Below are 27,569 nucleotides of genomic sequence, written 5' to 3' on the forward strand. Positions count from 1 at the left end.
ATCATAAATGAGGGCAAAATTTTAAAGTAATTACTTAATATTTGAGTAAATATGTACCTATTTTTTGAAATTTTCATAACTAACCATGTTATGAAAAGGACAGTAGAAATAAAGATTATTGAAATATAATCAAATATAACAGTTTTTATTAGCTTAAATATTTATTATTATTATTAATATTATTATATTGATTATTGCTCAATGCAGGTTTGAAATGCTAGTCATCTGATCTACATTAGTAAATGTAAGAATATGGACAAGACTGGTTGGTTATATAAGCATGTGGAATACTTATTATAGGGTCATTTGAATATTGATGTAACTTGTGTGAATGTGTGGATAATGCAGGAAAAGTGATTAGATTTATTACTATCAAAGTATTCAATATAGTAACGCTACAAATTGATAATTTGGTAACTTTTTAAAAATTTTTCACTGGAGGAGATGTTTTTATTGATTTTTAGAGAGAGACGGAGGGAAGGAGGGAGAGAGAGAAAGAGAGAGAGAGAAAGACATTGATGGGTTGCCACCCTAACGTGCCTTGACTGGGGATCAAACCCGAAACCTTTTTGGTGTACTGGCCAGCGCTCTAACCAACTGAGCCACCAGGCCAGAGCTTACACTCTCTATTGGAATATCACCAAGTTTTTGACTCCTAAAAACAAAAAATAACTACCATTATAAAAAATCTAAGTAAAATAAAATAAAAAGTTACATAAAGTAATAGGAATTAGAAATTCTTAAAATCTTTCTTAGTAAATAAGAAGTAGAGCTTCTCTTAATAGGATCATAGTCCAATTTTATTTTATTTTTTTAATATATCTTAGGATCATAGTCCAATTTAATTTAAATTTAATTTAAATTGTATTTACAGTACTTGAAGCTAAGAATAATTTTAGGGTTAAACTATAAAGGTAGAAGAGAGATTACATGTAAATTTATATAAGTATGTTTATACATAAAAGATGGCTTAGTGCAATTAAAATGGTATGTACATATGCTACATTCTATTATAATGACTCTGTATAAGTAGAAAGATATGTAAGTACTAAATTTGGACCTACCAGTAAAAGAGTAATGCTTGATTAAAAGGAAGAAACGTTAGCTATAAGTTTGTTCCAATTAGTCTAACAAGAAAAAAGCTAGGTTTGTTAAGTTAGCTAGTAGTAATATACGTAATCCTTATACAAGTGGAAAGGACTATGAATTTCCTTATAATTTGAATTACCAAGTAAATAACAGAGAAGCAAGAGATTAGAATAGCTTTTGCCCTTATAAACCTTCATATGCTTGATTAGTGCTGTTGCCACGATTGCTGATGGAGAAGCTATTTGTAATTTTTTTTAGTCTTGTTATAACAGTACCCTTTACAGGCAGTGGGAAAAATAGATACATTCTTCGCTTCCAGGAAGATCGATGTGCTTTTCCCTAGTCCTCCTGCACTAAGTATAACTAGAAATCCTGGACATTATATATAAAACAAACCTAAGAAGACAACTGGCTGTGGACCCCAAGGCCCAAGGAACTACATGATGGAGGGTTTCGTGTTTTTTTTTTAAGTCTTTTTTTTTTTTAAAAAATACGTTTTTATTGATTTTTAGAGAGAAAGGGATAGGGCTAGAGAGAGAGAACATCCATCGGCTGCCTCCTGCACGCCCCCTACTGGGGATCAGTCCCGAAACCCGGGCCTGTGCCCTGATCCGGACTCAAACTGGTGACCTCTCGGTGCTCAACCACTGAGCCACACAGGCTGGGCCCTGGGTTTTCTTTTTCCTTAAATAGTCCAGACTTGGAGTTGAAGAAGTGAACCACCTGGAAATGCTAATGGGTGCAGATGAAAAAGAAACAAGGAAAAACCCCTCAAGAAAAGCTTGCTCTTTCTCGGCAAAGGACCAGGGAAGTGGCATCCTAGCAAGAGAGAAAACTTCTGGACAAACATCACAGAAAAACCGTGGCCCACACTTACCCATCTCAGCAGAGGCCGAGGGGACAGCCTAGACCACCACCCTGCCCTCAACCCCCAACTGGACTGAGATGTTAAGTACACTTAGTATGGTGATTATTTCTTAATATATACATATATTGAATCACTATGTTGTATGTCTTAAACTAAAACAGTGTTATATGTCAATTATATCTCAATTTTAAAAAATGCAGGGGATAAAGGAACATGCTAAATGACCCAAGGAATTAGTCAAATACATAAAATAGGAAAATCTATATTCAGATGACCAGTTTTATTCAATAAACACATGGCCGGGGGGGGGGGAGGGGGGAAGATGGGAATAGCAAAATATTACCAATTTAAAAAAGTCTTAAGAGACCTGTTACCCAGATACAGTATGTGAAACTTAATTGGATCTTGTTTCAAACAAATTAACTATAGAAAATAATTTCAGGGACAGCTGGGCAATATTGAACACCAACTGGGTTTTAGAAAATATTAAGAAATTATTGTGAATTTTGTTATATGTGTTATAATGATGTTGCGATTATGTTTTTTAAGGCTTTATCTGTGGAGATACATTCAGATGAAATTATATTATATCCAAATTTTGGATTTGCTTTAAAATAATCCAGCTTAAAAAAAATAAAAGAGGGGTACTGGCCAGTGTAGCTCAGTTGGTGGAGCATTGTCCCATACACCAAAAGGTCATCAGTTCAATTCCCGTCAGGGTACATGCCAGGGTTTCAGGCTCAGTCTCCAGTAGGGGGTGTGCAGGAGACAGCCAATGGATGTTTCTCTCTCACATCAATGTTTCCCTCTCACATTGATGTTTCTCTCTCTCTTTCCCCCTTCCTCTCTTTCTAAAACTCAATAAAAACACATATATGTATTTTTTTTACAAAAGGGCCTTGGGAAGTAGATGAAAGAAAAATGAGCAGGTGTTGATAGTGCTGAAGTTGTGTGATGCGTACATGTGCATATGTTATATTGTTTTCTCCACTTTTGTGTATGTTTGAAAATTACTAAAAACACTTGTTTTCAAAAAAAAAAAAAAAAAGGGGCTGAGAAGGGAATCTGGATTTCCCTCTTCTTGGCTGTAATGAAGTAGCACCCTTCCCCGCACCTCCCCTTCCAGAGTGGTGTCAGAGTCAGCAAGTTAAAACACAAGGCTTCAAAAAGATCCAGAGCCTCATAACCTAACACCCAAAATGTCCAAGTTTTAATAGAAAATTACTCATCATATCAAGAACCAGGAAGATCTCAAACTGAGTGAAAAAAAGACAATCAACGGATGGCAAGGCTGAGATGACAGAGATGTTAGAATGAACAGACAGGGTTAGAGCAGCTACCATAAAAACAGCTCAGTGAGCGATCAGGAACACACTCGAAACACATGAAAAACACAGGAAGCCTCCACCATCAGCGGTGAAATGAGTTAATATGGAAACAGCTCCTCGGCTTGTAAGTAGCAGAAGTAAAAGCCGTGCTGTCAATAGCTGTGGGAGAAGAGACAGCGAATGGGTGGAACTGGTGAGTGTGGAATTCGAGCTTAAATTAGATAACTGATTTACTTAGAGAGGGTAGGGAGGCATTAATGTGACAAAACAGAGCAGCGGTTTAGAGTAAGGACAGTTTCGAGCACCATCCCTGAGGTTGGGATAAAGATTCCAGCATTGAAAAGGGTGAAGATTTTGAATAGATACTGCAGGAGTTAAATTCTATTATTAGCAAACCTCATCTTATAGCAGCCTTAGGCGCCGAAAATAAATAATAGAACAATTAGAGATGTTAGGTAGATGTTGTCAAGTAGGTATATAAAGGAAGCAGGGCCCCTATAAGAAATAATAAAGGTATAATGAAACTCTGTATCTGTGTGGTTGGTAGGTTAATTGTGGCTGAGCTCTGTAGCCGCTAGGGGAGCACTCTGGCCAGTGCTGTTTTCTGCCACCCTTCAAAGAGATGTTGACCCATTCTGCCTGGTCACTGGTCATTGTCCTCACTCCCCTCGATATTTGCTGCAGCTGCTCACAGTCCTTCCGTGGCCTCCGGTTTATAAAGCTAGTGCCACTTCTGCTGCTGATGTCCCCTCATCCTTGCTGCGAGGTTCCTCCTGGTTCTCACAGCCTCCACCAGTCACTTCTGATGCTCTCCAGGAGGGCCGAGGGACACTGGGGACTGGACCCCCAGTTGTCATGTCCACGTGACTGCTGTGGGCTTGCTGAGAACAGGATCAGGATGCAGGCACAGATCTTTTCAGAGTCCCCAAGCATCTCTGAGTTTTTTATGTTCCACCGTTCCCCTGAATTGTGGTTAGCGTTAATAATAATAACTACTAGTTAACATATAGACAGCAGATGACAGCTAGCATAACTTCCTATGAAACTGTGCTACTGCTTCTAGTGCTGCATGTGGCTACCTTGGTTAAAGGCTGAGTCAGATCATTGGACTGAGTTTAAGTGAGACAGTCAGTACTGATAGGAACCTGAAGTTTGTAACCCTGAGTGATTATGGTGATGGACTGGTGTTCAGAACATTAAAATAAGAATAAACAGTCCTGGTTCCTTGGTTAATGATTTTAAGGGCATCTGTAGTTGGACACATAATATTTTAGCTTTTAGAATTGCATGTGATACAGGGTTTTGTTCATACTAGAAAAATTAGGATATAGATAGAAACTGGGCTGAACTCAGATGATGCATTTTAATCACTGAGCATATCTGGCTTTATTAGTAGTTTACCCCACAAGGGTGTTTTAACCTGACTTCAAGGCTGTACACTCTATTGTCTATATAAACTCCAAAACAGATTTCCTGCTGTTTTGGGGTTATTTCTGGTAATCAGGTTTTGGTTGCATTGATGATATATGGACACATTTCATAAAATGTATTTATTATTTTATTTGGGAGTTTTATCATGCTTTGAGGTCGCCCAACCAAAATGTGGAAATCCAGGCCTATGCATTTGTCATATCAGTGGGGTAATCTTATTTGAAAGGATTAATTACTGAAGCTTCAGATTCCTTTTTAGAAAATAAAGAGCTGTGTCCTTGGCAGTCCCAGTACTGTGGCTGTTGGGCATGTGACTGGACAGGTAGTGCCTGTAACATGCACCATGCCACAGATTGTGTTTTGAGCAAACAGGCCTGATTTAAGTGTGCCAAGTTCCTTTTGCTTCTTTTAACCTTCTTTACGGTATTCCTGTGTGGGATTAACAATGATTTAAAAAAATATTTTGTAATGAATTTTATATGTTAAGTTGTTGGCTACCAGTGGGTTATCCAGTCACACTGGGCAGTACCCAGTCACTGGACATCTGGAAAGCCTTGGCCTAAAGGGGCTCTTAGGCCCTTTGCTTAGAAATCACACTTTTTATGATTCTATACATGTTAGGAATGCCTGTCCATGTTCCCCTCAATACCCTCAAAGAAGTGCGAGCATTGTGATTGGATGACACCACGGGTCTACAACTTCTGATCTGAGGAAAGCAACAAAACAGGTTAAAATACCGCAGTAGAGCAGACCGTGTTCACACAGGCTCAGCGACAGGTCACTGGCCGTCTGTCAGCAGCACCCAGGGAGCCACCCTGCTCTGCGGGGGGAGAAGCCTCTGGGTGACTGAGAATCACTGGCAGGCAGAGAGTAGTGAGCTTTATCTGGACACCACTTGGCATGCATTTGACAGCAAAGTAAAGGCAAAGTGAGACCCTGTCTCTAGGAAGCTACGCTTTCATCTTATTGTGATCACGAGACAATCAAGGACTCTCAGGCTCAGAGAGGAAAGGCAGCCTTTAGTTTCTCAGAAACCAGAGCCCTTATCCGGAAAATCCCTATAAAACATAAACCTTCCGGAGAGCAATTTGGCAATAACTATTACGTTATTTACATCTGATACTTTTTGAACTCTCAATTCCACTCCTAGAAATTTCTATGAAATTCTTGATGTGTGCAAAGAGACACACAGAAGAGTGTTCATTGCAGCACTGCTGTCATAACTCAAATTTGGGATAACTATTAATGGAGAAATGGTTAAGAAGTGAAAACTCCATCCAATGAGATACGAAGCTGCTATGAAAAAGAGTAAGAACTGACACGTATATCTTCAAGACATAGCAGTAAGTAGAAAAATTGCAGAAGAATTTATCTCTGTGCTTGGCCTTGTGGAAGTTTTCACTTTCTGTATTATATACATTTCTGTATTACTCTGTTTTTTTCCCTCTGAGATATATTGTTTTGCATTAAAAAATGCATTTAAATAGGAAATGTACATATAATTAAAAGCACATATGAGGGTCCAATGAGATTTACAAAGCCCCTAGCACAGGTCAGGCATGGAACCATGCTCACTAAATCTTAGCTCTGCAATGTTAGTAAACATCTCGATGCCATAGATACCCTCTTGAGCCTGTTGCAGAAAACCGCATCATCTCGGTGAGGAGAGCCAGTGGAAAAGTTTCTTCAGCAACTTTTCCGACCTCTGACTGTCCCTACACAGCAATTTGAAGTTTCCTGTTTAAGGAAGATGAACTGTTGATACTATCATTTGTCTTGCTGGTCATTTTTGCCAGACAGCTGTTCAGTGAATGTCAGACGCTGGTGAAGTAAGATGAAGGATGCTCTCCAGGACGCACTGATCTTTACCCCAGAGTCCAACCTTACTGCTTCTTTCACAAGTATCTCGGGTCTTCACACCCTTTTGCCAGTGTGATAGGACTCTAGTAGGGTGGGTATGCCTCTTTTTAAGAAACTTAGATATCCTCTCCCAGTATGAATCGTGAGACAGGTAAGGGAAGGAGAGAATTTTACAATTGCAGAAGGACCCTGCTTTACTAGATCTCTGAAAAGTTCCCTTCAACAGAGACTCTCTGGCTCATTTGAAAAAAGCATTCACTTTATAAAGGAAAACTGCTAATAAAGCCAGATATGCTCAACTTTTCAGAATCATCGATCACACAGAGCAGGAAATATTTCTACTAACTAGGGCTATCTAAGATTAATGAGACTGATAAACTACAAGAAGTTCAACTGCTACAGGAAAAACCTGAAGATTCTTCTGAGCCCTAGTAAGACATCAGGACGTACTAAGCCCTGCTGCAAGGCCTTGCATTCAAAAAAGCCCAGGAGAAAGATGGAGAAGTTGGTGCTGGTCCCAGTGTCTACTAACTTCTCTGAACCTGGTATAAGCTTCACCTCTTTTCCATTCCTTATTAGCCATGATGGAGAAATACTTTTCTCCCTGACTTATTTTGAGGTTCAAATGAGATCATGTGTCATCACCCAGATCTTAAAATATATTATGAAACTACAATAATTAAAATAAATTTTTTCATGGAGAAGGAAAGAAAGAAAGCTGAATTAAACAAAATAGAATGCAGGCATAAATTCAAAACAAATGAGAATAAGGTTTCTGATAAAAGTGGCATTTCAAAGCAGTGAGAAATCAGATGAATTTTTAAACAAATGGCTTTAACAACAAGCTAGCCCTTGGTTTGGGGGCGGAGGACAGTGCTGAATTCCTACCTCATTACTCATACATAAGCAATGCTAACTGTATCTTTAAATCTAAAAAAAGAAAAAGCATAATTACAAGTGGAAACTTGAGTGAAATTTATTTATAATGTTGTAGGAAGGCTTGGCTAATCAGAATGTAAAGTCTGGAGGCCACAAAACATCAAGTGAATGTTTAAAATGTTTTCACAACAAAAAAATCCACACTAAGCAGTGTCAGAAAATAAATTAGGACGCTTTCTGTCAAAAGGCTAATTTTCTAAATTAACAAGGGAGATATATATATCAGTAATAATAAAGAGAATGTATATTTATGAGAAAAAGATTTGACCAGGCAGTATAAAATACAAATGATCATAAACCAATGAAGGAGCTTCAACATCATTTGTAACACAAGAAATGCATTTAAACCCATAATTAAGCTGACAAAAATTTTAAATCCTGATAGTATTTAGAGTTAGCAAGATTTAGGTTAAAAGACATTCCCATACATCCCTGATAGGAATATATGAGAAGCAAGTTTCTAAACTTTTCAAGGGATAATTGGAAACATCTACAGTTTTAAATGCATAAACCCGATCCAGCATTTCACTGCTAGAAATCTGCTCTACAGATATAGTCTCAAATGTAAGTTGAGATATATGTGCAAGAATATTCACAGCAGCACAGTTTTGTTACAGCAAAAACTGATAACACTCCAAATCCCCACTAAGTGGTGGTTATATAAATCATGTTACATACATGTAATAGAATAATACTCCACTGATGAATCAATTAGGTGAAAGTGTATGTGCTTGACTTCCAAACACCATTCTCCACTGAAAAGAACCAGGACCCCTTAAAGAAAAGGCTGATTCCAGGGCTGTAACATAGAAAGTGTAAGACTATCCTGGAACATCTTATTGCACCAGAATGTAAGGAAATACTCAAAGAATCACGGGGACATGTCAAAAGAACACAGGCACCAGCTTGAAGTGACTTTCATTGGCCCCTTGAAAAAATCTGAGCATCAAAAATAGACAAATCAATCTATCTATCTATCATCTATCTATCTATCTATCTATCTATCTATCTATCTATCTATCTATCTATCTATCATCTATCTATCTATAACAGCATTGGATTATAACTCATTGAATAAAATAAGAATCTGAGAGTTGATATTAATATAGTAAACATATAAATAGTAGAGAAGGAAAAGCTATTCTTTTATGTATTGATTGATTTTAGAGAGAGAGGACAGGAGAGAGAGGGAGAGAGAAACACTGATTTGTTGTTCCACTTTTCCATGCATTCATTGGTTGATTCCTGTATGTGCCCTGATCAGGGGTCAAACCCACAACCTTGGTGTATTGGGACTATGCTCTAACCAACAGATACCTGGCCAGGGTGGGAAAGCTATTCTTTACAATAGAATACCAACTATGAGAAATGATAGAGTTAGAAAATCATCAATGAATGCAGAAAGAAATGGATAAAAGTTTGATGAGGAACTGGATATTTACACAATTAGCCACAGTTGCAAAGGGAAAATAGTAATTTTACAGGTGGAGAAATCTGGCAGACAGCACCTTAACCAAGGGATCAAAGTTAATGGCACCAGTAATGGATAAGAGAAAATGCGCATGTGTCGCTAAGAAAGATACACTGAGATGCTGTGCTAAGAAAGATACAGAAAAACCCAGGTTCTACAAAACCACGGGCGTGTGCCCTTTAAAAATGTCAAGGTCAAGCCCTAGCTGGTTCGGCTTAGTGGTTAGAGTGTCGGCCCATGGACTGAAGGGTCCTGGGTTCAATTCCAGCCATGGGCACATACCTTGGTTGCAGGCTTGATCCCCAGCCCTGGTTGGGGCACATGTGGGAGGCAATGAATCGATGTGTCTTTCTCACATCAATGTTTCTCTCTCTCTCTCCTCTCTCTCCCTCCCTTCTACTCTCTCTGAAAAGCAATGGAAAATGTATCCTCAGGTGAAGATTAAAAAAAAAAAAATCAAGGTCAGGAAAGACAAAGAAAGGCTGAGGAATTTTTCCAGATTAAAGGAGACTAAAGAGATAGGGCAATTAAATGCAATACTGCAATTAAATGCGATATTGTGTGTGATTTTGGATTCGATCCTGGACTGGGGAAAATAGCTATAAAGGATAGTACTGGAGCAACTGACAGAATTTAAGTATGGACTGCAAGTCAGGTAATAGTTTTGTATCAATGTTAAATCTCCTTATTTTAATAATTGAATTGTGGTATGTAAAGGAAAAGTCCTATTCTTAGCAAATGCACACTGTGGCAATTAGGAGTAAGGGGTACAAGCCTCTAATGTACTATAAAATGGTTCAGAAAAAAATAATATGGAGATAGATAGATACAGAGAAAATGATAAAGCAAAAGGGGTGAAATGTAAATAGTTGGTGAATCTGAGTCATAGGTGTACAAGAGTTTCTTTTATTATTCTTGTAAATTTTCTGTAGGTTTGAAATGATGTCAAAATTAATATATACACTGGCCTCGAAAGAGCTCCAAGATGGATTACGCAGTGATAAAGGGAGGGTGCAGAACCATGTGTATATTATGTCACTTTAAAGCAATATCCCCTCTTTGCCCCTACAAAGGACATACAGGAAATGGTTGACAAAGTTGGCTCTCGGGGGCAGGTTAGGAAGCAAGACAGAGAGAGACTTTTTTACTTTTCATTTTGTGTCGTTCTTAACCGTTAGGATTTTTCCTGCCTTCTGGTAGAAGATATCAATACATGTTAATTTACTCTCTTCTTTTCCTTCTTCCAATTAAAATTCAAACGCCCCTACAAGGACAGAGGCCCAGGGGAGAAAGGTGCTGGGTGTGATGCTCCCAGATACAGCCCCCAACCCCTGAGGTGGGAAGAGGCGTGGCCCAGAGACCAAGACCCGCTTTGGGGGATCTGGCAGTGCTAACAGTCACCCGCAGCCTCCTGCAGAAAGGAGAAGTTGGGCCCGGCAGGTAGGGGGGACAGACGTCCCAGACGAGGGGAAGTGCTGAGCGCAGCCTGAGCTCAGGATGGATTTGGGGCTGACAGTTGAATTGCAGCACAGCCCGGGGCCTAAGTTCCCATCTTGCTGGCTCCTTGGCCTTTTCCAGCCCTCCTCTCTCTAAACTGTGCACTGGCTTTTCCCTTTTCTCTCTCTTCCTCTTTCTTGGCTCATGATTAGCAGTCCTTCCCGCCTCAGCCAGCTCAGCCAGCGTTATTCTAGAGCCGCTGACCTAGGCATCACAGTCCAGTCATTTCCAGCCTCTGACTCCTCTGACGCCTCAGCATGAAAAATCCAGCCCAGCCCAGACGAGCAGTCTGGCCACTCCTTAGCAGTTCTCTTGAAATGATAGTTAAGAAGTTAAATTAAAATGAGCCAAACTACAAAACTATAGATACTGTGGATAAGTGGTTGCCAGGGGCCAGTGTGTGTGCGTGTGTGTGTCAGGAGGTAGGGGAGGGAGTTGATGGCAAGGGGACTCGAGGGAACCTTTTGGAGTGATACAACCTACACGCAATTCTAAAATAACTCATTAAAATGTACGTTTAGAATTGGTAAATTTTATTTTGTGTAAGTTATACCTCTATAAACCTGCTTTTTTTTTATGACCAAAATGAAGTAGAGACATTATCTATGTATATAAATTATCTGACATCCTCTGGTAATAGAATGAGTAGGGGTCTATAGTTCTTTCCCCCCTAAAAATCTCCCCCACCCATTTTGCCATTTTTGGCCCACTTTGCAGACCACCCAGTCAACCAGTGTAAAGAGATTCAGATTGGCAGTTAGTAGTAGTAGAAGTAGCAGAGAAGAAAAACAATGTTATCTAGGAACAAAAATGGTCTGTCAGTTATTCTAAAAAGGCATACATAATTCATATCAAAATACTACAGGTCCCTTCTTCTTACAGAGGGTGGTAGCTGGGCAGGGACAGAGAAAGAAATTAGACATAGTGTAGATGGCCTATTTAGCTCAGAGCTTGCTTACGCAAAGGGGTCTTCTTAAAGGGGTCACATAGGGTCTGGAGAAGGTCATGTCAGCCTGAGAAGAGCAGCTTGTGAGCCAGTGCGTGGGGCCATCAGCAGGAAAACGGGGCACGCATTGGGTCTCAGCTTAAGGCATTGGGAGTCAGAATGGAAGTTAGACTGCTGGGCTGGCCATCTCAGAGCCCCCGGATGCAGGGTCCTGTTGGGACCTGAGTTGGCTTTTGTGGCTGAGGAGAGCTGGCTTTTCTACATGAGAAATTGGGAGGGATCTAGTTCTTTGGTCAGGAGCAGAAGCCCAAGGAGCTGTGCAGCACAGAGGAGGGTTTGCAGGGGAGCTAAGGCCCAGGTGGTAGAAAGGGAAACTTCTGAAGAGAACTTATCTATGTTTAATTTTAAATTGCTTGTGGTACTGTGGAATGAATCCTTCCATCTCTGGTGAATTCTGTGAAATACCAAGTCCTTCTGTGAATGATCATTAGGATGAATTTGAGGGAAAGGGTTGACTTCCACTGCTGGGCAAAGAACCTGATCCACAGGACCATAAACTGATCAAATTCCTCCAATACAGAAATGATTATAGAGCACCTACTGTGCAGCCACAAATGTTTGCTATCATTATTACTTAAAAAAATTTTTTTTATTGATTCCAGAGAGAAGAAGGGAGGAGAGAGAGATAGAAACATCAATGATGAGCGAGAGTCATTGATCGCCTGCCTCCTGCACGCCTCCCGCCGGGGACCAAGCCTGCAACCTGAGCATGTGCCCTGACCGGGAATCGAACCTCAATCTCCCAATCTCAATGCTCAACTGCTGAGCCACACAGGCCAGACAATTATTATTATTATTATTATTATTATTATTATTATTATTATTATATGTTGTGGCCTGCACACGTGTAAGTGATGCATGAGTAATGGGAAACAGAATAGGTAGACAGGAAGCTACCAGTAGTGGGCAAGGCAACCAATAAACAATAAACTAATATTGTATTACAATTAGTGAAGGCCCCCTTTCCGTAGCTGCTAAGATGTTGGGTTCTTCCAAGGAAGTTATGTTTGCTTTGGGGTGAGGCCCTCTCTTCATCCAGCAACTAGCCCAGCCCTTGCCTGCACTGGGGCATCCATCTCTGAAGGAGCCTGTATCTTCTGGTCCTCATATTGCACGACAATGAGATGACAGTCACAGGAGATAAGATCAATGCTCTCATTATAGCAGCTGTTGTAAATGTTGAACCTTTCTGCCCAGGTTTGTTTGCAAACGCCCTGGTCAAAGTCAACATTGGGAGCCTCATCTACAACTTAAGGGCTGGTGGCCTTGCCCAGCAAGAGATCCTGCTTCTTCTAGCACCATGGCCCTCCAATGGGGGAGAAGAGAGTGGAAGCAAAGAAAGAAGAATTTGAGGGGTTCCATGATGACATGGGCTTTGGTCTTTTTGACTAAATATCTTTTGTAACATGTTCAATAAAAAGCCGAACTCTTTAAAAGAATTAGTGATAAGTGCACTGAAGGACTAGAATAGAATGTGGTGACAAAAGAGCCAGTTGTAGTGGAGAGGAGGACCTAATTAGAAAGGACAGTTAAGAAACTAGGAAACATACAACCCACCTCTTACATCAACTTCCTGGAAAGATGTGAAAAGTGAAAGGACTTGGAGCCTTTTACTGGAAGGAAGTAGGATTTGAGCCCATTTCATTGGAATCACAGAGAACTCAGCTCACTTCTGAATTATTGCAATTAAAAAACCAGCATTAATAACTACTATTCAAAAAGGGCCTAATAATCATTTCACACCTGTCAGAACGGCTCTCATCAACAAATCAACAAATGACATGTGCTGGCGAGGGTGTGGAGAAAGGGGATCCCTGGTACACTGCTGGTGGGAATGCAGACTGGTGCAGCCACTATGGAAAACAGTATGGAGGTTCTTCAAAAAATTAAAAATGGAGCTGCCTTTTGACCCAGTGATTCCACTCCTAAGAATATATCCTAAGGATACTGAAACACTAATCAGAAAGAATATATGCACCCCTGTGTTCACAGCAGCACAATTTACAATAGCTAAGATCTGGAAACAGCCCAAGTGCCCATCAGTAGATGAGTGGATAAAAAGCTGTGGGACATTTACACCATGGAATACCATGCAGCTGTAAGGAAGAAGGATCTCATACCATTTGGGACAGTATGGATGGACCTGGAGAATATTATGCTAAGCGAAATAAGCCAGGCAGAGAAAGACAAACATCACATGATCTCACTTATATGTGGACTCTAAAGAACTTAATAAACTGATGAACAGAAATGATTCAATGACATGGAAGCATGGATCAGACTGACGTATCTCAGAGGGGTGGAGGGGGGCGGGTGGGTGGAGGGGAAGGGATTAACCAAAGAACTTATATGCATATATGCACAACCCAAGGACATGGACAATGGTGTGGAGAGGCACTGGGGAGGAGGGTGGGGTGGAATGGGTCAATGGGGAGAAAAAGAGACATCTGTAATATTTTGAACAACAACAACAAAAATAATAATAAGTAGGCAATGGGAAAAAAAGGGGGGCCTAATAAGCACCAGGCTCTGTACTAGGCACTGTGTGTGTGTGTGTGTGTGTGTGTGTGTGTATAAAATCTCAGTTAAGCTATGCAACCATGAAGAATAGGTTTTATTAGCTCCCATTTTACAGATGAAAAACTGACACTCAGTGAAGTTCAGTAAACTCAGTTCACAAAGCCAAGAAAATGCAGGGCCAGGATTAGAACCCACACCTCTCAGATTCTAGAGACCACATATAACCAAAAGGTAAAGAGTGCAGTTGTCACCAATCTTTGCATTGTCCAATCCACTCATTCGTTCAGGAAATTTTAACTGAGCACTTACGATATACCAGGCACTGGGAATGCAGCAGTGAACAAGATCTGTGCTCCCATGGAACAAAAGAAGCTGCTTAAAACTAGGTGAGCTGAGAAACATATCTGCCAGGTGGTATAAACTTATAAACCTAGCATATATCCATGGTCTCCCTGCCACCACCACCAACGGGTGGGTAGCTGCCCTTCAGTAACTTCTTTCTCTTTAATTTGACTTTACTAGAGTAAAACCATGTGTGTGTAAACATGAAGGAGAGTACAAGCTATCAGTCTTCCCCCAAGCTATCATTCTTCCAGGGGGGCAGTAACTCAGGGCCCCAACTCCTCAGCTTTCAGTGTTTCACCCAAGGTTTGAGGCATGATGGCCTGGCTGGCCCCCTTAATTTTCCTGGTTCCTCTAAAGTTTCACCATTGGTCCAGGTCTCATTCGCAGGGGTAGAAATTAGCCTAATTTCCTTCCCTTTCTCTTCAGCAGCTGGCGATGGGCTGAGCCCTGAAAGGTCCGGACCAATGTTTATTCTCACCATCAACCTCTGCCAGCCCACCCCTACCTCCCACCAACTCCCCTAGAAGAAAGGCAGATGTCTTCATGTCTTCCAACTAAATGATGTTTCCAACTTTTCTGGCAGAAGAATTTTTGTTGGTTGAAGGAGCCGTGTGACTTGCAGTCTTCTCTCTGCAGGGCTAGGATAAAGTAAACTCTGGAGGAAAATGAAACAGTTGCTGAAATCACTGAACCAGAGCTGACTCGGGGTAGGGGGAGGGAGGAATCCTCCCTATCCCGAGTGGTCTGCTTTAGTGCCTTAGTATCTTCTAAGTTGGCTTGTTTTACCATGACTCATCTTTCAGAAAACAATCCTTTCCTCACTCAAATAAACTCGGCGCTCCTTTGCCTGGATGCTATTAGCGAGAAAGCAGAGTTTTCTCAAATGATGACACAAAACGACCGAGTAAGAGGGTCGATATCTTTAACTTACCCCGGGAAGAAGATTTTATTTTAAGAGGAACCGCTTAGAAACTTTATCCTATCACAAATACCTCGCTGCCTTTATTGCAGAACTAATTAGCAGGGTGTTTTATTGCCCGGTCCTTATCTCACATTCTTCGATGGCTCTCTGTGAGTCTTATGTCCCCAGCAAGATTCTAGGTGCCTCTTATGAGAGTTACACTGCTTGGATCCCCTGGGTCAGAGGTGCCCAGGGCTGTGTGAGGCACTCTGGCTGCTCAGTGTTTCTGGATTATCCTATAGTCACTGCTGAAGAGCAAGCTCAGCCTGAAAACAGGAAGAAAAAGAAATATTTTTTTGCTCCATTTCAAAATATGTTTTTGTAAAACAGTCTGCTCACATCTTGAGAGCAGAATGGAGACCAGATATAGACAGTGGACCTGACTTATCTGGAGGGAAAACAGGGTGTAAGCTGATAAATATCTTGGGACTTGAAACCCAGAAGCACCTTCCTGGGCCACCATTAATTTTTTAAAAATCTAGTAATATATGACTTATCGGAGAGATTTACGTTCAGTTGAAAACAAAGTTATTTTGAGCTGAGCAATGAGAACTCTTAAATCATAGTGGTACAGAGTAAACCTTCAGCCTGTCAATTATCAGTGGATGTCTCCGGAAGTTTCTCAGGGACAGTGATTTTCAGAGGTGACAGGGTTATAGAGAAACCTTTTATGATGTCATACAGGAAATAGACTCTACAGAGGGCCTAGCACATATAGGACCTCAGTAAATGTGTTTTATTTTGAAAAACTTTACAACTATTTACTCATGTTCCTTTCTCTTCCTGCTCTGAGGCTGAGTGTTCTGTTTAGCAGAGACCATTACCTCATCTGTCCTTCACAACAAGTCTGCTGGCGCCTCCTTTTCTGACTTGTGCACCCTCCTATCTTCCTGCTGCTCTTAGGCTGAACCAGATGAAACTGCTGATCTTTGTTGCTGATGTTTCAACTATTTTTGGCTTATAAAAATGACAACTTCATGCAATTCAACCTAATACTACCTAGTAGGATTTTTTCTAAAATCACTTGAGGATATTTTTTGTATTGCTTTTCAGGGAGAGTGGAAAGGGGAGAGAGAGAGAGGAACACAGATGTGAGAGAGACACATTGACTGGTTGCCTTCTGCATGTGCCCTGTGCCACTCACCCTGGGCCCCTGTCTGGGATTGCAACTGAGGTATGTGTCCTTGGCCGGAATCAAACCTGGGACCCTTCAGTTCTTGGGCTGACACTCTAACCACTGAGCCAAGCCAGCTAGGCAATACTACATGCATTTTAAAGAAGAGAAATGAATGCTTGCACTGGTTAAGTAATTGGCCCTAGACTCTCTGAGGTCAATAGCAGTAGCTGCTTCAAAATTCAGTTGGCCTCCTTCTGAACTTTTTAGTACGTATGGTACTATTAACCAAATATTGAGAGCAGCCGCTTGGGTTGGAATATCAGATCAACTTACTAGCCTGTGACTTTCGGATAAAGACTTTTAGATCTTGCTCCCAGGCATATGTCATCAATTTGGTTCAAAAATAATTCTTATAAAATAAAAAAATGCCTGGCCGATAGCTCAGTTGGTTAAAGCATCATCCCGATACACCAAGGCATTGGGTTGAATCCCCGGTCAGGGCACATATAAGACTCAACCCACGAATGCAGAAATAAGTGGAACAACAAAATCTATGTTTCTCTCTCTCCTTTCCTCTCTTTCTAAATATCAATAAATAAGAATATGAACAAATAAAAGAAGACTTTTCCTCTTTGTGATTCAGTTTTCTCATCTGTAAAATGGAGATGACAGTAATAATGCAGGGTTGTCCAGTTTGTAGGGTTGCCTTGACGATTGAATGAAGAAATTCAAGTACAGAGTTTAGACAGCGCCTGGCACTGAGTAAACACTCTATACACGCCGCTATCATTACTTCAGTTTCCTTTCATGTTTTTTCTGCTTGAGTAAATATACCAACACACAGAACTCCTTTTTCCGCTAACATGATGACACAGGCGCGAGAAACTATTGTAAAAGACCTTATTCCAAGGCCAAGTACGTAGGAGACAGAGGATGGACCTCAGGGCCGAGAGCCTCTCCCAATTTCTCAGCGTCACTGGACCTGAAGCTGCAGTTTAGTCTTACGCTATTAGATTTTCCCCTTTTATTTATTTTTTATGAGGCGAGTAGGGGCCGTCACTTCTAAGGAGTAGGCTGTGATTGATCATCCTTGATACGGAGCCAGAGAACCTCGACCAGGGGAGCTCAGCAGGAGCCCCAGAGGCCAGAGGCAATTCTTGTAAACAGTCGCTAAATCACCCCCCGCGGGGCGCGGTAAATTCCACCAGGTTAAAAGTCTAGGGAGCAGGGTCCCGTTCACCCCGGGCGGCCTGGGGTAAGGATATCCCCGTCGCTCCTGCCTCCAAACCGCTTCACTTCCAAGTCACCTGTCTAAAGAGAACGCGCGCGTATTAGGGCTTGTTTTAGGGCGGTCCTCTATCTCCGGGAGCACAGCCTGTACAGTTTGGATGAAAACTGTCTAGAAGCCACACGCATCTATCCCGGAGTCACCTGAGCGCGGGGCCCCCCAGGGTACCGCAGGGCGCTGTCCGCGGTCACCAGGGGCGGCCCAGTGAGTCAGCGCCCCCTGCGGCCCCTTTAAGGGCGGGCCGCGCCCACGTGACCCGTGACGCCCGAGCAGGAAGTGTTTGAGGAAGTGGCGCTCGGCTGGCCGATGTAGATTCCCGCATTTTAATGTCTTCGGGGTGGTACCAGAGCCCCCAGTTTTTCCGCCCCCGCCCCCGCAACCCCCGCCCCGTGTCCCCGCCGACAGGTGAGTCCCTGGCCGGGTGTGGGCCGCGGGGTGTTGGGGCCCCCGTGCCGCCGGCCGAGCCCTCGCCTCCTCTGCCCGGGCGGGCGGGCACCTTCTGCCTCGCTACAGGTTCCTGAAGAAACTTTCGTCGAGTTTAAAAGTTGGGGGTCCGGGCGCGGAAGGGTTTCCCTTGTGCAGTTGGAGTTGGGAGGCCCGGGAGAACAGCCCTTGCCAGGGCGGTTCCAGGTGGCAGCTTCCAGGTGGGTGGCGTTGGGAGAGGGCCGTGATTCATGAGGACTGTGAAGACGCACGTGACCGTGGGGCAACTCAAGCAGATTCCGCCCCTGCCACCTTGGGCAGAGGGGAGGGCAGGGACCCCTCGCTGAAGTACAGGCTGGGATCCCTTTTCGAGGTCGTGGGGTGTGGGGCATCATCGCCTTTGAGTGACTTTCCTCCCTGCTAGCTTACACAGTGGCTGAGGTGGGGGTGGAGGAAAGTGAGAAAGACAAAAGTTTGTTACCCAAACCAGAATACACACCAAGCTTTCATTTCATGCAAAGTGAAAATCAGCTCAGTTGTTTCTTCTCCTACACTGATGGGCTATGGTATGTCTTACCTTCTCCATCTCCTTGAGTTCCACTTTTTCTTAACCTTAACCTTTTGTCCCCCCACCCCAAATTCCTTACAGAGCTAGCACGGCATCAGTATGAGCTGGTCACCTTCCCTGCCAACCCAGACATGTGGGGCCTGGGAAATGAAAGAACGACTTGGGACAGGGGGATTTGGAAACGTCATCCGATGGCACAATCAGGTAGGGGCTCTGTGCAGCTGGGAAGGGCCATGGGCAGGCAGGTGTGGGAGCTGTGGACGACAGACCCACCCTCACTGCCTGTACCCCACAATGTGCCAGACGGGTGAATGGGGCTCACCTTTGCCATGGGCTTCTTGGGAGAGAGTGAGAAGGGGGGGCCTGAGAAGGGGCGCTTCAGGGCTGCTAAGCTGACTCTAGGTTAGTGGCTTCCAAGCTTATTGACTGTGCCACCTAAATAAATAGTAAAACAGCCCAGCCGGCGTGGCTCAGGGGTTGAGCGTTGACCTATGATCCCAGAGAGGGAGGTTGGATTCCCTGTCAGGGCACATGCCTGGGTTGCAGGCTCCATCCCCAGTAGGGGGCGTGCAGGAGGCAGCTGATCAATGACTCTCTCATCATTGGTGTTTCTATCTCTCTCCCTTCCTCTCTCTGAAATCAATAAAGACATATTAATAAATAAATAGTAAAACAATTTTAAGCTTTCAGCCTCAGTTATATGTATTTTAAATTAATTACCTATGCTAACATTAGACTATCATATACTAAATATATTGTGTACTAATATATCACGTTTTAAAACACACAGATAGAACAATTTAAAAGATGAGGATAATGAAATATTTTCAAATGTCTTCCCAGTATTGTTTGCAATACTTCACAACACAACATACACAGATGTTCACGAAAGTGAGAATTATCGTTAAAGATCTTGGATGAACCCTACCTGGTTTGGTTCAGTGGTTAGAGCGTTGGCCTGTGGACTGAAGGGTCTTCGGTTCAATTCTGGCCAAGGGCATGTGGCTCTGTCGTGGGCTGGATCTCCAGCCCCGGGCTTGGGGGAAGCAACCAATGATGTCTCTCTCACATCAGTGTTTCTCTCTCCCTCTCCCTCCTTTGCTCACTCCCCTCCTGTCCCTCTCTCTGAAAAGCAATGGAAAAAATATCCTCAGGTGAGGATTAAAAAATGAAGATCTTGGATGAAAATCCATATTTCAAATAATTTTTATAATTTTGAATTATTTGGACCGATTTCTTTTTAGATTTGATTAGCACCTCATGGTTTTTACTGCTTATGTGTTTGACCTGAGTTTCTCACACTGGAAGTGTTAGTTCTTCCATCTTTCTGTTTAGTTGTGCAGGTGTTACACATACTGAAATTCTCTGCAGCAATCTTTTTAAGCCACTCACCTATTTAATGAGAGTTATTAAAAGTTATAGAATACAACTTGTAATTGTAACTAAGTGGAGCACATGTAACCTGGAACTTGTGCCCATAAGCCCCTGTCCACCTCTGCCTATGAAATGCCCTTTTTCCTCAGGATGCCTGAAGTACCAGAGTGGCAGGTGACCTTTTGACAGATGGTTTGAGGAGGGTGCCATATAGTTAATATCAGAAAAGCTTAATTGTTTTTTTTGAATTTCAGTTTTGGGTATACCCAGTTTGGAGACAACTGCTCTAGGGAATCTCACCAAATAGCTAAATTAGCTTCCTGATCCCAAATTTAGACCCACTGAAGTCCTTGAAGGAGAGCACCTACTTTTTAGTCAAGGGCTGCTGAGCACCTTTTTGGACTGAAGGGATGGCAAATTGAGTACCACTTCCCAGGAGCCTGGCTGCAGTGAGCAGGGAGAGTCATCGAAGCTACTGGCTAACCAGTACTGTGCTCTGCACTACAGTAACATTCTCACACCCAGCTGGTAAACCAGGGTTCCAGCAAACCCTATACCTAGCTGAGAGGGCCTTAATAACACCACTGGCTCAAATTAATTCTGTTCAGGGTATAGCCAGGGGCCTAGCATGACAACAGAAGACCCAGATCATTCCATAGCCCCACCTGTACCTGGGCTGGGCTACTTCTAGACAGGCCAAGGCTTTTAGAGTCTTGACTGTGGCAAACATCTTGCTGCAGCTGAACTGGAGACATTGTGGTTTCCTTCAAAAGAGTTTTGTCCAAATGTACCATGTGTCTGTAATCTCTATCTCAAAATGTGCTCCATTTGCTCTCTGGGTTTGGAAAGCTATTGTCAGATTAAATTTTGTTTCCAACTTCATATATAGCTGCCTAAGAATGTGTGTGTGTATGTATGTATGTGTATGGATTACCCTTCTAGAATTACGATTTTCAAGTTCCTTCCCTTGTTCAAAAACCTTTAACTTGCTTTTTCTTTTTAAAAAGCCAACAGCCAAACTCCTCCTCATCTTGACATTTGAGGCCCCCCTGCAGTCTGGCCTCTCCCTCTTTCTAGCATTACCGCCCTTTGTTGCTTCTCAACAGGTTTATCAGCTGAGCCCTCTGGAACAAATCTCTCTCCCCTGGACAGCTTTATATAAATTCTACCCATTACTCCAGGATCAGCTCTAGACCATCCCCTCCATAAACCCATCATGGACATCTTCATTCTGTGGGAATTTTGAATTCCTTCAGCTCTACTCATTTGGCATGCCTGATATAATGCTGTTTTGTCTGTGTGTAGGAGTATGTCTTGTCATGGCTCTAAGTTCCTGGTCAGCCAGGACTCTGCATGGCTTTGGGTTTCTTTCAGTTACCCCATAACAACTGTCTTTATGTTATACATATGTTAGGTGCACAAAATCATTCAGTCAGTCAGTCCATAGATACTGTGTATTTGTAATTAAAACCATTTTGGTTTTTGATAAAGACCTTTATGGAAAAGAGAAAGAGCCATTAATCAATAATTGTAAATGTAAGCTCCCAACTGTGATAAGTATGAAACAGGAGGGGGGCCTAGTGCAGTGAGATCTTATACCGGGGGTCAGGGAAGGCTTTCCCAAGGAAGTGGCACTCCAGCAGAGACCTAAGGGGTTGATAGAAGTTATTTGGGCAGAGAATGTGGGAAGAGAGTTCTAGGCAGGGGGAGCAGCCTGTTCAGAGCCCCTGTAGAGGGGTAGGTCAAGGCAAGTAGGTGGGACTGAAAGGCCAGTGTGACTGGAAGAAAGGGTGCCAGGGGGCCAGGTGCCAGGGAGGCTAGAGTGTAGAAGGTGAGTCACACACTGCTGAGGAGGTTTTGCTTTGATCCAAAAAGCAACAGGAAGCTGTTGAAGGGGGTCCACACTGACTGCAGGGACAGATTGGAAGGCCAGGCCCAAGCAGCAGTGTGCTGAGAAACCAGCTATACAAAAAAATGCCCTGATTTCCACAGAGTACTCCCACCATGGCTTATTTCAAACCACTGACAGTTTAACACTGAATTCCTGAATATTTGACAATTTGCCCTGTCACGTGGGGATACCAGCTATGAAATTTTTGGAGTAGTCCAGGTGGAGATTGGACAGGGCTGGTGGTAGTGAAGGTGGAGAGAAGTGGGAGGGTTTAAGAGCTATTTTAGGGGTAAAATCGACAGGACTTAGTGGTGGAATAGAAACCAGAGGGGCTGAAGGAGTGGGAGGAGTTGAGTGTTCACAAATATTTAGTGAATGCTTGCTGATAAGCCTGGCTTGGTCCAGGAGGTTCTGCACCATCCTCCTGGGTTCTTTCTCAGTTGGAAAAGTCTGTAGAACTGCTTTAGTTGCTTATAGGAGATTGAATCAATGTTCAGGATCAGAACATGAACATTTTGTTGTCTGGTAGACACCCTTCTGTTCAGAGCCTCTTGAAGAAAGTATCTGGGCTAGGGTGGTGTCGATTTGCTTAACTCCAGTCAGGTATAATGATTACAGTTAACATAATCACACATGTTTTCCTAATACTCCACAGACTTTATCTTGTCTACCAAAGAGACTATTTTTTATCACAAGAGAAAGTGCTTGAAAGAGCCTAAGCATTGGTATCCTCAGACGGATAATAGACCTATTGTTTATTGAGAACCTACTATATGCCAGCATTGGGCTAGGTATCTTTTTTTTTTTTTTTTAAAATATGTCTTTATTGGTTTCAGAGAGAGGAAGGGGGAGAGAGAGAGAGAGAGAGAACATCAATGATGAGAGAATCATTGATTGGCTGCCTCCTGCACTCCCCCTACTTGGGATCGAGCCTGCAACCTGGGCATGTGCCCTGACGGGGATTCAAACCATGATCTGCTGGATCATAGGTCAGTACTCAACCACTGAGCCACGCTGGCCACCTTGGCTAGGTATATTACATGCTTTATCTCCATTCTGCACAGTAACCCTAGAAGGAAGTACTATTGTCTTTAATCCTATTTTATAGCCAAGAAAACTGAACTATAGCTGAGAGGTTAAGTCACCCAAAGAGGCTAAACTAGTAAGTGAAGGATTTAGAATCTGAACCTACATCTACATCTGTTGGAATCCCAACCTCATGCTTTCTCTACTGTGGCTTCTCCATGGTTGGGGAATCCAAGGTGGGGGACACCCCTCAGACATTATCAGTTCTCTACAATCAGTCTAAACCATTTTGAAGCATTAAGGGAAAAACGCTCCTTTGAAGGACAACATAGATGTCTTCCTTGTTTAACAGAGAACTCTACAATGATTATTTCCCAGTGAGAAAGCTCAGTGTAACAATGACCCTGCCCCTGTTTCCTTGAGTTTTTTAATTCTCTTACCAAGCATGGGCCTTGGCAATCCCTGCTGTGTTGGTACTCCCTTAAATCTTCAGCGCAAGGCTCAGTACAGCCTAGATAGGCTGATAATTTCCATAAGATGTTTGTTAAATACAAAGGAAGAAGAAAAGGAGATCACCTGAATGACCTCTGCCTGCAGTGCCTTGTGGGAAAAGGGGGGAAAATACGTGACTCACACTCACACACCACTAGGTTCAAATCCTGGCTCTGTTATTGCCAGCTTTATGACTTAGGGCCACGACTTCCCTCATGGATTTTGAGGATGCTAGGATATTGATTCCCTCAGCTCTAGGGTTCAAATTCTGGCTCTGTTATTGCCAGCTTCATGGCTTTGGGTGACAACTTCCGCCATGGGTTTTCTTTTTCCAAGTACATTTTATTTTTTCCATCTCCATTTATCTCCTCTATGCCTTCTTTCCCCGTGGATTTTGAGGAGGTTAAGATATTGATCCTCTCGGCTCTGGGCCAGACATGGGCAGCTCTCTGGAAACATTGGAAAAGTCTGAGGATGCCTTGTAAATATATTCTCTGTGTACTTTGATATGAAAGTGTCTGGGAACTACTGTCTTGGGTCCCAAAAGATTTTTGTGTGAGGACAAAATGAGGTCATGTACGCATTTACTGTTAAAAAGATATAAAAGGTAAGGTATTATTAGTCATCCCATCTATGAAGTAGTACTAGCTTTTGCTTGTCCCCTCACTGGAGAAGACTAAGCTCACTTCAGCTTATCTGTGTGTTTTGAAGTTTTAGAGACTTTAGTCAGTCAGTTCACTAAGAATTTATTGATCACTGACCTCAGCTCCATCACAGATCCATCAGGGAGAAAAAAAAGGACATGACCTTGTCCTTAATGTGCTTGTGCTCTAATCGAAGAGGGAAAAATGATTACTTAGGAATATATCCAGTATATCTAAATATAAGCACTGAACTGTGTGGAAATAATAATGGCTACTATTTATTAAGAGCATCACATGCCAGCTGGTCTAGGTGCTTTATCCATATTGTTTCTTTAATGTTCAGAGGAGAGCGAAGACTTGTTGAGGAAATGGAAGTTGAGCAGGATCTTGAAAGGAAATAGACTATAGATAGTCTGATGGGAGAGGAGAAGGCACTTCAGATGGGTAGAGCATCATGTACATAGGGCTAGAGAAAGGAAGTGATACCACTGTTATTTACTCGAGGCTCACTCTGTATCAGGCACTCCATCTCATTTTAACTGACAACGCCGGAAGGGGTAGAGTCATCTCCATCTTGTGGATAAAGACCCAGAAGCTTAAGTAATAGACTCAGTGTCATGCATTCATCAGCTGAAGGATGAGGGAGTTGAGTTATACCCTGACCTACTTTCCCCTCAAGCCCTGTGGATGAGTTTGGAGGCCACTGTGTCCATTGGGTGCTTACACTGAACTAAGTGGATTGAAATCAGAGTTCTCTTAGTGTAGACTGGGCAACACTGTTGAGTCAGGGGTGAAGCTGCAGGCAGACCCTGGACCTTTTGACTTTCAGGCCTGGGTTCCGTCCCTAGGATCTCTCTGGGCCCAGCTTTGCACCTCCTTTCTGAAACATTGATTTTGGGGGGCAGGGCCTAAGAAGGAACAAGGTGGTTATTACTAACTGCCCCCTTATACTACAATGGCCTGTTGGATGGTGGCCATGATAACAAGAGACGCTTTCCGTGTTTGAATGTACTTTTCCTGTGAGTTTCTCCTGGTCATTAAAAGAAGGCTAACTTAGGGAAGCTCTTATATAAACTAGCCTTCCAGATCGCTTGTGCTATGGCAACTTTTGATAGCTTTCAGAAGTCTGAGGATGTGTCTCTCCCCCCCTCCCCCCCAACCCTCCTGTCTTCTATACTTTATGATATACTCACATTTATACATATTTTATGTTTTCATGTACAAAAAGCAAAGAATCACAGAGAATCCTAATCACCTTCATAATGAACTTCATCCAACATAGATAACACTGTTGACCCTTTTCTCCATTTCTCAAAATACAAACCAATTTAAAATTTTGCCTCACATGAGGAGTCCACTTACTAGAAGTGAGATGGTTTGGGCCAAGTCTAGGATTCCACATAGCTGAGCTGAGGCTAGGGGGTTCCAGGCCAAATAAAGAAAGTCATCCACTGCCATTTGAGTTTCAACTGCTGGAGAAGAACAAATTCCCCAGGGTTTCAAACCAGTATTCATAGTCTGTTTCTGTACTGTTACATCAAATTTTGCTTCCTAGAGCAGGAGCGTTTTAAGCAACAGAAAGTCAGTGTTTGGGTTTGTGTTTCAAATGAAACATTATTTGTGGAAAAACTGGAATGTTTTAGAATATTCCCTACAGGGCCATTGTGTAAAAATAGTTTGTGTGTCTATACCTCTATGGGACATCCCCAGGCCTAGAAAGTTAGGATTTCCCCTATAACCATAAGACTAACCAGAACTGTGCACAAATAGAGAGTCAGTTTTGGTCTCTATGCCCAGTTATTCCAGTGTTCATATTACTAAATTTACTCTTTAGTTTGAGTTTGAATATTGAGGCCAATATCTAATCTTCAATCTTTAATATTAATCTTCACTATCAAAATCTATTCCTGGATTCTGAGTTCGGCCAAGTGATAGTTGTGTTAGGTCCATTGTTTGTGTTGAGCAGAAGACTACAGTTATCTACAGGTATCCAATGTATAGATAGCAGAGTACTTAAAATATTTTCTAAGTCACTTAATAAAGCTACCTTTTGGGTTTGACTTATCTGCCATTTTTATGAAGGAAACATATTACTTGTGGTAGGTAGAATAATGGCCTCTACCAAGATGTCCATGTCCTAATATCCTGAACCTGTGAATATATGAAGTTACATGGCAAAGGGGAATGGAGTTAAGATTGTAGATGAGCCTGGCCGGGCATGGCTCAGCAGTTGAGCATCGGCCTAGGATCCAGGAGATTGTGGTTCAATTCCTGGTCAGGGCACATACCCGGGTTGCAGGCTCGATCCCCAGTAGGGGACGTGCAGGAGGCAGCCGATCAATGACTGTCTCTCATCATTGATGTTTCTCTCTCTCTCTAAAATCAGTAAAGATATATATTTTTTAAAAAAAGATTGTAGGTGAAATTAAAGTTGCTAATCAGTTGACTTTAGATGGGAAGATTATCCTGGATTGGATGAGAGAGGCAGGAGAGTCAGTGTCTGAGTAATGCAATGTGACAAAGACTCAACTGGTCATTGTTGGCTCTGAGGATGGAAGGAGGAGCCCTGAGCCAAGGAGCACAGGCACCCTCCATCTAAGAAGCTGGAAAAGGCAAGGAAACTCATTCTCCCCTTAGAGCTTCCAGAAAGGAACATGGCCTCGCTGACATCTTGATCTTGGTCCAATGAGACCTGTGCTAGACTTCTGACCTTTAAGGAAATAAACTTGTGTTGTTTTAAGCCACTAAGTCTGTGGCAGTTTGTTATAGGAGCCATAGAAAACTAACACACTCTTTTGAGAATTGAAGTTAAAATAGGTGCACATTTCAAAATATCTTGGTTTAAACTTTCAGAGTCATTCTGAGGTAACAAGCCGTGTCTTCCGCTAAACTGCTGCTTATAAGCCTGTCCATCAAAACATCACATGCTGAGTGGACTCTCTCAGCAGTGTTACTTCCTTTTACAGCTTGGCCCATCAGTCTTCTCTCACTTGTAGAACTCTGCATGCCACAGTCTGAGTTTCTGTGGGGATCCCATCTGACTGGAAACAAGCATCTATAATGGCATGTGAGAGCTGCTATTGATGAAGTTACCAGAGAACTGGGCTAAAGTGTGAGTCCGAATGCTAATGGGAAGTGAAACTTGAAACCAAATTCAAATCAGTTTGAAAACAGAGGAATTCAGAAGTTCATGATGTAGAGGATATAACATTTTGTGAGATGTAATTAAGTCAGTACATCGATTGAAGAAATGGTATTCTTTTGACACGTTTCCTTACTCTTGAAAAGTACTAGGTGGGCTTCTACCCAAGTTCACTCATATAACTGTACCAATTGGTTCAATAGAAACAGAATTTGCAATTTTTGCACATCTTCAGAGTGATGTTTGGAATGTAGGCGAAGATCAGGGATCTAACAGCGCAGTATGCGAA

The 27,569-nt window shown here is 42.4% G+C and overlaps 1 protein-coding gene and 1 pseudogene across 6 annotated transcripts in view; both read left to right on the forward strand.

The window, feature by feature from the left end:
* The first annotated feature begins 6,711 nt into the window (after positions 1-6,711).
* Positions 6,712-12,881, forward strand: LOC308552398 (large ribosomal subunit protein P1 pseudogene; annotated as a pseudogene). Its single transcript has 2 exons — positions 6,712-6,727; positions 12,529-12,881. The product of its transcript is annotated as a large ribosomal subunit protein P1 pseudogene (transcript).
* Positions 12,882-17,965: 5,084 nt separating this feature from the next.
* Positions 17,966-27,569, forward strand: part of IKBKB (inhibitor of nuclear factor kappa B kinase subunit beta) — a 52,363-nt gene continuing 42,759 nt past the window's right edge. For 4 of the 5 annotated variants that reach the window (XM_081130079.1, XM_081130080.1, XM_081130081.1 and 1 more), the window contains exons 1-2: positions 17,979-18,125; positions 18,793-18,915. In XM_081130079.1, the coding sequence (XP_080986205.1) occupies positions 18,811-18,915 (105 nt within the window). In that variant the 5' untranslated portion in view covers positions 17,979-18,125; positions 18,793-18,810. Of the gene's footprint in view, positions 18,126-18,792; positions 18,916-27,569 lie in introns of all 5 variants that reach the window. The other variant, XM_081130082.1, reaches the window with a different exon arrangement.

The sequence above is a fragment of the Miniopterus schreibersii genome, assembly GCF_964146895.1.
Source record: "Miniopterus schreibersii genome assembly, chromosome: 2".
NCBI lineage: Eukaryota > Metazoa > Chordata > Mammalia > Chiroptera > Miniopteridae > Miniopterus > Miniopterus schreibersii.